Source organism: Lepidochelys kempii, chromosome 21 (assembly GCF_965140265.1).
Source record: "Lepidochelys kempii isolate rLepKem1 chromosome 21, rLepKem1.hap2, whole genome shotgun sequence".
Classification (NCBI taxonomy): domain Eukaryota; kingdom Metazoa; phylum Chordata; order Testudines; family Cheloniidae; genus Lepidochelys; species Lepidochelys kempii.
This window is the reverse complement of record NC_133276.1, coordinates 9,096,365-9,108,837: the sequence shown is the minus strand read 5'-3', so window position 1 is coordinate 9,108,837 and position 12,473 is coordinate 9,096,365. Positions and strand designations below refer to the sequence as shown.

At 47.3% G+C, this 12,473-nt stretch overlaps 1 protein-coding gene across 4 annotated transcripts; it reads right to left on the bottom strand.

Annotated features, from left to right (window-relative positions):
* Window positions 1–1,018: 1,018 nt before the first annotated feature.
* LOC140901324 (gastricsin-like) lies at window positions 1,019–11,096 on the bottom strand. Of its 4 annotated transcripts, XM_073319956.1 has the most exons (10): window positions 9,966–11,096; window positions 9,058–9,155; window positions 7,800–7,950; window positions 6,639–6,756; window positions 5,302–5,420; window positions 4,304–4,503; window positions 2,856–2,978; window positions 2,119–2,266; window positions 1,577–1,675; window positions 1,019–1,381 (listed from the first exon to the last, which is right to left on the bottom strand). In XM_073319956.1, the coding sequence occupies exons 3-10, from the start codon at window positions 7,923–7,925 to the stop codon at window positions 1,226–1,228; spliced, it is 1,089 nt and encodes a 362-aa protein (XP_073176057.1). In that variant the 5' UTR covers window positions 7,926–7,950; window positions 9,058–9,155; window positions 9,966–11,096; the 3' UTR covers window positions 1,019–1,225. The 4 variants fall into 4 exon arrangements, with proteins under 4 accessions (XP_073176057.1, XP_073176056.1, XP_073176059.1 ...); XM_073319955.1 differs by lacking the exon at window positions 9,058–9,155; XM_073319958.1 differs by lacking the exons at window positions 9,058–9,155; window positions 9,966–11,096 and adding an exon at window positions 8,656–8,910.
* Window positions 11,097–12,473: the final 1,377 nt, after the last annotated feature.

The following is a 12,473-nucleotide window of genomic DNA, read 5'->3' as shown; positions in this document are numbered from 1 at the left end:
AGGAAAGTGTTCCTATCCCCAAATGGCAGAGAGTGAAAGTGACTTGCCCTCTGTCACATCAAATGTCAGCAATAGAGCCGGGACTGAAATTCTGGGGCACCGTTACCCCAAGACAGGTTACAAGCGATTCCCACTGATTGCAGCTGAGAGCACTGTACCTGAGAGCAAAATCTGGCCCCTAGATTTGCCAATGCTTGGAGTAGCTCATCAGGAGCAGCTAGATGTTTCTGCCCAGGAGTTCAATGTCCCATTGACATCAACTCAGATTCTGTAGCAGGAGATTAGGGGCCAATAAGCCCCCAATTCCAGGGTTTTGAAATGTGCCGGGTTCCCTTAAGTTCCACCTTCCTGGTTCCGTTGGCTCTTTGGTGAAATCAGGCCAGATTTGTGAAATGTTGTAGTTTTGCTGAATCAGCAAATTGTTGAATCAGAAGTTTTTCTGACCAGCTGTAGTCTTCAGTTAACAGATGGGTAAACTGAGGCCCACAGCGGGGCCTGAGTTCAGATAGGAATTCATTGGCAGGGTCAGGAATGGAACCAGCACTCTTGCTTCTCAGGCCTTTTCCATAACCACCAAACATTCTTATCGACCTTATCTTAACTAAAGGAGGGGCAATCATTTTCTAAGTGACCAGCGTTCTGCTTAAACCTCACCCTCCCTGGGCCTCTGTTTCCACATGTCAGAGTGCTTTGAGATCTACAGATTCAAAGGGCTGCATATTATCAAGCCACTAGTCCCAACAAAGGAAATGAAGGTGTAGTGAGCCAGGTGGCATTTAAACTTGGAGACGCAGCATGACTGAGGCCACTCTATCCTACACCACCCTCTTAAGAGTGAGTGGTATTTAAATGGAATTCCTGTGGTTGGTTTCGCTTTAAATTCACCCCTGCTCAGAGCAGCTGTGTGTTCCTGCCCATGACATACCGTTTCGATGCCATGCTTCCCTCAGCCATGAGTTTATTTTGCACCAAGAGATCAAACCAAAACACATTTGCTTCATGGTTTTAATGCCTTTTATTTATTTGCAGTCACCTTCGAAGGAGAGCCCAGAATCTCATAGTCCAGATTTCACCAGAGAAAGGCTTCAGAAATTTGCAAAAGATCAGTACAGAGAGACATTCAAAATCTTTGGAAAGAGGCATGTGGGGGCCACAGTGTCAGCCCAGCAGTTTGGAGGAGAGGCAGGAGACGGTTTGAAGCAGCATGGATGACAGTTGGTGGCGGTTACGCTGCTGGGGCAAAGCCCATCTGATTGTTGCCTACATCGTAAACAGAGTAATATGACCGGAGGAAGACGTCACCCAGGATCCAGCGGGGCTGCCCATTCTGGGATGGCAGGTAAGTGGGTGAGATGCCCACGGCACACTCCCCGCTATTGCTCTGTTGAGAAGATAGAAAGCTGAGTTAAAGCCCTTTGGTTTTGGAAGCTCTGGTCATAACCCATCACATAGATAACACAAGTATGGGTGTGCCCAGCAGACCCATATCAAATATACAGCTCTCCGGGAGCCCACCCAGAGGAGACTCCACAAGTAAAGGAAGGTGAGGATAGCGCATGGCTATGAAAATCCATACCGGGAGCACGTAGGCAGAGGGGCTCAGCGGGAAGCTAGTTCCACTGATGGTGAAGGAGATGGTAGGCATGCTGTCAATGCTGCTGCAGCTAACCACGTACTGTGGAGAGAGAAAGCAAGAGCAGGTTTATGTACTGTGCACAGCCACTGCAGACAAAATGCTACGTCCCGCATGCCTCTTGAACCCACACTTCTCCACACAGAGCCGCCTTCCATCAACCCGGGAAAGCTCTTTATAACAATCGCATGGAAAAGGAAGGAAGTCACATGTTTTACTACACTCAAAAGGCCTCAACACCCTGAACAAGCAGAAATTATTAGGTCCAATAGGCACAAAAAGGCACAAAAAGGTTAAATGAGTTGCCCAAGACCCAACTGAGAGTGAGTGGCAGATCCAAGAATAGAATCTAAGAGTCCAGACAACTAATCACCTGCTTTAACCACTAGCCCATACTTTCTCTGAGCTGTTTCACCTAACAGAAACCTGCTTAGAGGCAAGGTTCTTCCCCTCTTCCACTTTTAAGCCTCCCATCCTCTCCGTACCTCACCGTAGCCGTTCTCCTGAGCACCAATGTCCTCCATCAGCTGCGAAAAGATCTCTTGTGGAGCAGTGAGGAGGGAAGTTCCAGTGTCCACAATCCCCTGGCAGCCACCGCTACACCAGCCAGTGGACTGTCCGTTAACAGAGAAACTAAGGGAACAGAACACAGGACACTTCAGCAGGAAAATTCAGCAGCAATGTACCCATCTCTGTTGTGTGATGAACCAAGAACATGGGGTCCTGCCATTAGAGATGTTCGAGCCACTGTTTTGTGTTCTCGTGGGATCTCTGGAACTTGTGAAGTTTGGGTTATCTAAGGTCCCACAGAGACTCGGGGGCAGAGTCGGGAATAGAACCTAGGAGCCGAGTCAGGAGTAGAAGCCAGGAGTCCAGGTCTTGACTTCCAGAGTCCTCTGTCTGATCATGGAGGACAGGTTCATCAAAGGCTATTAGCCAAGACCGTCAGGGATGCAATCTCATGCTCTGGGTGACCTTAGCTGCTGATTGCCATAAACTGGGAGTGGACGACAGGGTATGGATCACTCAGTGATTACCTGGCATTGGCCACAGCTGGAAGACAGGCTACATAGACCATTCCTCTGATCCAGTATGGCCATTCTTATGTTTCTTATTATGACCAAAGCCCACTGAAATTAATGGAAGGAACTCCCACGGATTATGATGGGATCAGGATGAGGCCCTACATTCCTACAGAAAATACCAATGACAACAATCTTACCCTTCAATTGCAATTTGCCAATAAGCATCCTGGGTGACGGCCGTCCAGACAATCTGACCAGAGTACAAACTGGAGTCAACTCCTCCAAAGAGAAGTTCACCACCATCCTGCATGCCCTCTTGCCTAAACAAACGCACAGGTGAGAAAGTGCCTGGTTATTTATAGCCATCGACAGAGTCCAAAGACAGCCTGTGACTGGAACATCCAGGATCCTAGCTGGAGTTATAGCACAAAAAGCTTCTCAGAGATAGACCAAGAACCCTGGTGGCAATTGCGCGGGGAGGGGGGAGAAATCAAGCTTATGCAGAGCTTTTGATCATCGTGCACCAGACACATTGGTGCTGTGACACCTGAACATTCATCCAGTGAGTTGCAAACCTGGGCAGTCCCCCGACACCGTGACGGCAGGTGGGTGCCATTCAGTTTGCAATGGGGTGTTGCAGAAAAGCCTCATCTACTGTTTGGAGGAAATGAATCATCTTATAACAAGGGTGGAGTTGTCAATCTAGTGCCTGGCGTTCAAAGGTGCCATGGAAGTAGCTGAGAGTACTCGGCATCTGGGAGAAAGCTGGCGCTGAGTGTCTAGCGCAAATCATAGGACGGGAAGGGACCTCGAGAGGTCATCGAGTCCAGTCCCCTGCACTCACGGCAGGACTTAGTATTATCTAGACCGTCCCTGACTGGTGTTTGTCCAACCTACTCTTAAAAATCTCCAATGATGGAGATTCCACAACCTCCTGAGGCAATTTATTCCAGTGCTTAACGACTCTGACAGTTAGGAAGTTTTTCCTAATGTCCAACCTAAACCGCCTTTGCTGCAATTTAAGCCCTTTGCTTCTTGTCCTATCCTCAGAGGTTAAGAAAAACCATTTTTCTTCCTCCTCCTTGTAACAACCTTTTACATACTTGAAAACTGTTATCATGTCCCCTCTCAGTCTTCTCTTCTCCAGACTAAACAAACCCAATTTTTTCAATCTTCCCTCACAGGTCACGTTTTCTAGACCTTTAATCATTTTTGTTGCTCTTCTCTGGACTCTCTCCAATTTGTCCACATCCTTCCTGAAATGTGGTGCCCAGAACTGGACACAGTACTCCAGATGAGGCCTAATCAGAGCGGAAATGGTACGGTGAGGCCTAGAGACCGTAGCCCATGAGGAACATACTGTGTCTGATTGGGTAGAACCTTCACCCCAGGGAGGGGAATGACCTCAGCAATCTTCCCCATACTGAGCGGTTTGCCCGGCTCTGAGTGGGAGAAGAAGGGGCTGCAGAGAAGGAGTACGCACTTCCAAGGGAAGGGATGAAGTCTGCTCCTAACCATTATTCTGCCGTTGGCCCTCCTCAGGGTATGGGAGACCAGAGGAGCCGACACAAAGAGAAAAGGATCATGGGAAACAAAGACAGCACAAGAGCTTAAAGAGACAGGGGAATGGCCTCCTCCTACTTACCCGCTCAGGTAGAAGCTGAAGAGCGGGGCACTGATGAGGTTCTTCTGCATCAGACCTTGCATCACGGTGGTGGCACCGCCAGCAGAAATGGCAGGGAAACCCAGCCCGAGGATCCCATCGAACTGAGCATAGACAAAGCTGGTGCCAGGCTCGGTCTCACTCAGGCCAAATTCCTGATTTGGGATGGAAACGTCCTCGATCTGCGGCACAAGAGATAGGAATAGCCATTACAACCAGACAGAGCAAGCAGGCCACTGAACCTAGCAAACCCAGGAAGGAGAACTTTGGGTGCACTTATCTAACCCGCCAAGAAATCTCAGAGCACTTTCCGTGGGTACCATCACCTCCATTTTACAGATTGGGAAACAGGCACAAACAGGTGAAGCTATTTACCCAGCCCATCAGAGGCAGAGTTGACAGTAAAAACCAGGTCTCCTGACTCCTACCACTACACCACTCTGCCTCTTACAATATTACTACACCATTGTGTTGTTACTTCAGTACTAGCAAGACCCACTGAGGCTCAGACATTCCTCTAAAGCTCTGCAACTAGCGGATGTCCAACTAAAGAAAGGCTTTCCAGCTACAGGTGCCTCTCCGTACACAGCCCGGGAGTCCGAAGGTTCACTGGGTTGAAAAAGGAATGCTGAGCACCTTGGGTTTTGTTTGAAATACTTAGACTCCCAAACATCCTGTTCCTTTTCTCCAGCCACCTCATTTCTGAAAGCCCACTTCAAAAGCTCACGCTGGATCCTTATCATCTGGAGATTAAAAGTGGAATAGGCATCTCCGTTTTGGCCCTCGGAAAGGCACTATTTGAACAGAAAACTCCCCAATGAGCCGTCTATTCACTAGCTAGAGTGGGTGATCTCAGCCCCCTGGTGAAATCAGAGACTTTCCACCGCTGCCTGCTGAAGGAGTTCGGATGCCAGCGCCTGCCAGCCAGTGCTAAGCTCTAATAACTACATGTCGTCTCCTCGGCTGAGGCTATTACTTACCGTCACGGTGTCATAGCCAAAGACTCCAGTTAGGCTACCGCTGCCATATTGCAGAGAGAAGGTCTGTCCATTGGAAGAGTAAGTGGAGGAGGCGCTGGGGTTGAACAGAGTGTGGGTGGCTAGCGGTAAACACAGATCAGCGTCAGCTGTCAGCTTGTGCGAATGACAGATTCAGACTCAGAGTTGAACTTCCCCGCCCCCACCCTGAATTGAGCCCGCCATTAATCCCCTCTAGAAAGGTCCAAGAATGGCAAAACTTGACCTTTCTGTCGCACCTTCCCCGGCAGTTCTCAAACACTTTGCACCCATTCCTAATAAATGAAGCCTCACCGCTTCCCTTCGAGATAGGTCTAATCACCCACACGTTACAGGTGGGGGATGAAGGCACAAAACAGGGTCGTGCCTGCCACTTGACCATTCTTCCCTGACTTGCCTCTTTCTTCACATGCAGCCTTCTGAACCTGTCACTTCTGCCTACGCTGATTAAAATAGCTTTCTGGGACCCCAGACACCTCCACACGCCATTCTGCAGGGCCGTTATGGAACTGAAAGCGTTGGAGTAACAATTTCTCCCCTTTGTAATACACAGATTGATTTTATTTTTATAGACGTATAAACCGGGCTAGAAATAACACTGCTGCAGAAGATCCAAGACAGACAACTGCGAAGGGCTGGACACGTGTCTAGAGCAGATGCAGAAAGGGTACCAGACAGGGCGAAAGATGCAAGCAGGCAGAAAGAAAGACCAAGGATGCGCTGGATGGACATGGTGAAGACTGACAGACAACAAAAAGGTTTAAAGAGGAACAAAGCCAAGAAGCTGGGACAAGATAGGAAGAGGTGGACAGACTTCGTTCGGCTTCAAGGGTCACAGCTGCACTGACGGATGGGAACCAAAGAAGAAAAGAAGAAGAATCTGTGTTTCTGTGTGTGTATTATATAATCAAACACAATCTATTTTAAATTGTGTGTGCGTGTATATCTGTGCCTAAATCAATTATTATTTGAATTCCCGTAAGAGCCTAGGAGCCCCAGTCATGGACTAGCCCCTCACTGTGCTAGGCACTGTACAAACAGAACAAAAAGAGGGTCCCCACCCCACAGAGCTTCCAATCTACGTAAATGACGTGCACTTTCACAGCCTGGGCTATCTTTCTGTTTGCAGCGGGACTTCAGAACACTCCTATCATATTGGGATTTGAAGGATGTCTACATTATTCCTGACAACCAATCTGGATTAGGGCTCGGTCAGTGCCCAGGATGGGATACTGTGATCGAGACCCTCCCTCCATGGTAGAGACATTTCCCTCAGCCCCTTGTGCATGGGGATTACTCACTGCAGGCCTGGCTCTGGCAGTACACAGAGGGCACCCACAGGTTGGATGAGCCGGTGTCGAAGAGAACCAGGAAGTTCTGCGGTGGGGTTCCAATGCTGATCTCCCCATAGTAGGACATCTAGAGAAAAGGGGGCATTCTTTTCATCACAGGTTCTGCTTCTCATGACCCACGTCACTTGCCAACCAATAGTGCTATTGAGCATGCTGGAGACCGTCACTGCCGTCTGCACCACAAAAGTAATCTCAAATCAGTGGGGCTGCCAGGTGGGTTGATGGTGACAAGAGACGGTGGAATCTCATGCAGTTAGAGGTTTTGCAAACGACGGGTTTCCAAAAAAGGGCAAGCTTTCCCCCCTTCCATTTTAACCCTTCCCTCTCCCCCCAGAGAGATTCAATTTCTTAAATATATATTCTAGCTAAGGGCAGCCAGTGCTCTTTATTAGGGCCGGGAGAACAGTTGGGTCTTTTACTCCTCACGGAATAAAAACTATATGGAGGAACCACCGGGCACAGCTGAGTCCCAAATAACTGTGTTTACTCACTACAGCAGAACCTCAGAGTTACAAACAGCAGAGTTATGACCTGATTGGTCAGCCGCACACCTCATTTGGAACTGGAAGAACACTGTCAGGCAGCAGAGACCAAACATAAAGCAACTACTGTACTGTACAGGACTGTGTTAAACGTAAACTACTAAAAACATTAAGGGAAAGTTTAAAAAAAAAGATTTGACAAGGTAAAGAAACTGCTCTGGTGCCTGTTTCAAAATGGCTAAAAGCGGCATTTTTCTTCTGCATCGTAAAGTTTCCAAGCGGAGTTAAGTCAATGTTCAGTAGTAAACGTCTGAAAGAACAACCAGAATGTTTTGTTCAGCATTACGAACAACCTCCAGCTATATAGCTCTTAGCTATATACATGTGGCTGCTCTAGAACACAGTGACCACCACGAGAGGGCCCACAAACTATTTAAGGGGATACTACCCGATTCCTGTACACTACAAGAACCAGTCCTACAGAAGATGGGCTGGTGCAAGTTGGATATCGTATTTTCCATTTGAATTTTCTCTCCTCCCATCCCTGCTCCTCAGTTGACAGCCTCCATCATTTCCTTGTCTCTGCTCCATTTTTGTCATTTTTTCTTCCAATCAGGCTCATACTCACATCCAGGTAGTTATCCAGGACCTCATGGTCAATAGCGAAGTTGTTGAAGTACTTGCTGGCTGGGTCATACTTGTGGTTCTTCAGGTAGTCCTTGAGTACGCCCTTCTCCTTCATCACCTGCCGCATGGATTTGAATTTCCTCAGGGGGATTCTGCACAGAATGAAAAGACAGTGACCAAGTCTCCCCTCTTTGTTTTCCCTCTTCCTATTCCCTCTCTCCTTTTTGGTCTCACTCTTCCTGCTTCTCTTCCATAGCTTCAATAGGTTTGGGATGGGGTAGTTTAGCGGTATGTTTTCCAGCCACTCAAAGAACCCAATGCGCTAGGACTAATTAGTTGGGTTCCACAGGGACTGACTTCATTGTAATTGCAGCAGGGATAAATTTGACCCAATCTCTTCCATAGTCTTGGCTCTCTTAAGACCTCCTTGAAATACGGAAGTAGCACACTGGCAAGCTAAGAATGGGAGATGGACACTGGGGTAATCATGTCAATGTTAAGGCCAACCCTGGACTATTGTTTCCTTGGTCTCTGGGAAAATGCAAAGCCATGGAAGAAAAAGCCGAATGTTCTTAAGAATAGTACTTCACACTTGTACAAGCTCTACTGATTCACTGATCTGCAAGTCTCATAAGGTCAGTAGCATTGTCCCCATTTTACAGATAGGTAAACTAATGCACAGAGAAATTAAGTGATTTGTCCAAGGTCATAGAGCCTGTCAGTGGCAGAGCCCAGGACAGAACCCAGGAGTCCCACTCTCCTTCTCAAACCACTCCCCACAACATTCCTATTCTTTCCTTCACCCCAGCATAATCAGCCATCACTGTCATGTGGCCATGCTCTTATTCCATGCTCACCTCACCAGCCCCTCCGAGAGGTGGAGACACACCAAGGCGAGGATCAGCCACTTCATGATTCTCTTCTTTTGCAAGCAGTTTCTAAACAGACCACCACTTCAGTCCTGGACACCAGGCTGAGGTTGGAGTCCCAGGCTCCCTGCCTATATATACCCAAAGGGTGCACTGTTGTCTCCACCTCCTTCTGCCACTATCTCATTCACATATCAGAAGCTTATCAACTGTCAATAACACTTGATGCTGAGGCTTGCAATAACAGGGCTAAGGACCCTTTATCTCAAGAACAGCTGCTTAATCAGAAGGCTAATTGCCATTTTATTTTTAAATTACTCCTTGAAGGGAAATGTTGGAATGATCAGAGGAATCGAAGTTCTTAAACTCCCAAAACACCCAACAACCCACCAGCTTGTTCCCCTTTATCTTCCACTTGCTTGCAGTCTGATAGCTCCATCGCATGTTTTCTCCAAAGAAGGAAAAGTTTGATCACACACAGCAGCTGACTTATAATGGAAAGAACAACAAGATTATAATCGTTTTGGGGGACCTGCGGCGTGTGTGCAACTGTAGGCTTAATTTGCATTTGCAATTTTACACGAATGTGTGACAGTCAATCAAATCTTTGCACGTAAGCACAGTAAAAATTGGAGTATGGAGGCCAGCTAAGTACTTAAAAGAGATGACGCAAGGTTAGGTGAGACTCTTACATGAAAAAGACCAAACATTTAAATCATCGTTAGCTCCGCAAATTCCAATTTGCCATCGAACGTATTGCCGGGGCAGTGGTAACTCTTAACCTTAACTCTGGAGTTAAGTTACGCTCATGGAGCAGTGGGAGACACGCAAAAAGTGTCTTTAAGCATCAGCTTTGTCTAAGATGGGATACCAAACCCTAAAATGCCTTAATCGTAATCTTATTGCTATTAAATGGTGTCACTGCACAGCAGAGTTAGTTATTTGGGTTTCTTCACCATGCATTTCCATTTCTTAATAAAAATCTTAACTCTGAATTTCTTGGGCTTGGAGATGATCACAACATCACTGTCATGTTTTCTACCCTGGCCTTCACTGAGACGGACTCTACACCTTCATTCCATTTTAATCGTTTTTTTTGGTCTGCGATTTAATACAATACTTAGGATTGCCAGCATGGTATTTCAAAAATATAGGCCAGTTTTCAAAGCGCGCACACACATGGATCCTGGGCTGACACTGCAGAGAGGTATTCATTTGGGGCAGGATGGCAACTTGCCAAAATTTGGTCCCTGTAGTTTGCATATTAATTATTATTATTATTATTAAACAACACTCACCGGAGTATTTCTTGCTGCTTTTTGCAGCACTCAACAGCTCCTGATCCTGTGGTGCAGCGAGGAAGAAATCTCTGCAGGGTGCCATTTCAGATTTCAATGTGGGGTGAAGGGCTAACTTTCAGCAGGAGGTCCAGAGGCCACTTTGGCATGACGGAGGAGCAGCCGGGACTAATTTGAGCAGCGCTGAGGCCCTCTACGGCCAGGTCAAGTTGCCAACTGGCGGCTCTTCACAAAGTGCAATCCCGGAGGTGGAGCACGGTTCTGCCCCTGATTTCTGGTGCCAGAGTGATGCCCCAGACCACTCTGGCTGCAGGCAGTGCTACACTCCTGGTGGAAATACTGGAGAAAAGGCACTCGGTACTGATTTTTTATTTAAATAAGGGGCATCCCTTATAACATAGGACTGTTATTATCCCTGTGGAGGCGCAGCCCAGCAGACCACTGGGGAGGAGAGCTCTGATCATAAACTCGATCACCCTTGGATCTGCAAGGGAGACTTTATCAATGGCCTTGCTCGGCATTGGAGAACGAAGCCCCCGTGCACAGGACAGGAACGGCAACCCCTTCCCCACTCCTCAGCAGCATCTAGCTCAACTCCTGTGTCTGTGAGCTTGAGCCACCACTTCATCATCCAGTTCCCATCAATACCCTCCAGCGTCAATCCCTGCCCTGGTCATTATCACTGTTCTCTCCTGAGCCCCAGGTAACGTGGATTCAGACATGAGCTGCTAGGGGAGTGAATTCCAGATATGCATCACTCACTAGGAGAAAAACCCCTCTGGACATTTCATCTAAACTTCAGAGGTTCCAGGTCCAGGGACATCCGTGTTGTCCTGTTGCTGCTAAGTTCAAAGGGAGCTTCACCTGCACCCTTGTGATCGACCGTGATGGGTCTTCCAAAGATTTCACAGGGGGAAGGGCCAGAAGGGACCGTTTCGATCATCTAGTCTGAGCTCTGCATAACATAGACCAGAGCATTTCACCCAGTCATTCCTGAATCAATTCCAGTGTCTGGATCAAACCGCCAGTGTGTAACCCTGTTCTGAGCCCATCGTACCTACTTCTGGCAGATAGCTGGGGGTGGGAGGTGTCTCTCTCCCCTCTTCCCCCACCCCACTTTCTTTTTAAACTCACTTTGTCAACACTTGAAGAACTTTTCATGCCAATCAAGTCTTACGGAATTGCTTCCTCCATAGTCTCTTTTCTTAACTGCAGAGGGGTAAATTGACCTAAGAGCAATGCCATACTTTGCACCAGGTTAGATGTATGATCACCTTGATATCTGCGTGAACAGGGGGCGGTGCAGAGCAGCAAGGAGAAGGAAGACTCTCAAGCTTAGCTGTGCAAGCAGCAGCCCTTACTCTCCACCCCCAAAGATTGTGACTGTTCTCAGCAGAGGTCTGTGCTACGTGGCCCATATCCCGGTCTCTGGATTGTCATTGACAAAGGGCAAATATAAAGATCAGCTCACTCAAGGGGAACTTTATCACCAGGGGCATAGATAAACAGTGGAAACTGCTCACCCCATGGGCCAAAATTACAGAAAAGCAAATAGAACATGGGTGGGAAAGGGGCATGGAATAAACCCTGTTTCCCCACCACACACACTCAGATCAGATTTGGTCTTGCAGAATGTTCCTTTCTCCTTCAAGCTTCATAAAAAGAGGGCAAGAGGCCAGGTGCCTGGTTGTATCAGCTAAATTTATTTATTTATTTATCCGCTGATTTATTGCCAACACTAGAAAGGTAAGAATTGCTACACTGGTTCAGAGCAATGATCTGTCTAAGTCCAGGATCCTGTGGCCATCATTAGCAGATGCTTCACGGGATACTACAGTGAACATCATAGTGGACAATTATGGAGTAACCTGCTCCTAAAGAAACTTTATTCCTGACCCTAGGCAGTAGTGGTTGACCTATGCCCTGAAGCATGAAGGTTTATAGTCCTCATACATTTTCTATCGTGTCTGAACCAAACATCGATGTTCTCATTATTGATTTAAATATCTACTCATCTGACATCCTACCAGATTTTTTAGGTTCAGCGATCTTTTGTGGCAGAGACCCATACTTTAATTACGTAAGGTGTAAGAAATGTATTTTCGTCTCAGTTCTAAAATGCACTGCCTTTCCGTTTCATTAGATATCAATTTGGTTTTGTCTTAAGAAAGAGGTTACTAGGGTACATAGGAGTCACCATAGGAGACGACGCCTCGATTGCATTCATTATTTCATATTTCTCTCATGACCCCTTTTATCCAACTCCTCTCCAAAATAGATAGTCCCTGCTCTCTCTTCACACCGATGCCTTTCCAGGACTCATCATTCTATCACCCAGCTCTGCCCCTCTCTCCTTCCGCTAACATGCTTTTTGGAGACGGAGAGACCAGAACGGAACAAATCAGTGAACTTCAGAGCCATCTAGGCAATTTGGCTACACAGCACTCTTTCATTTCAATGAGGGGGGGGGTGGATGAATCATAGTCAGCTTTGACAATCTCAGGCAGA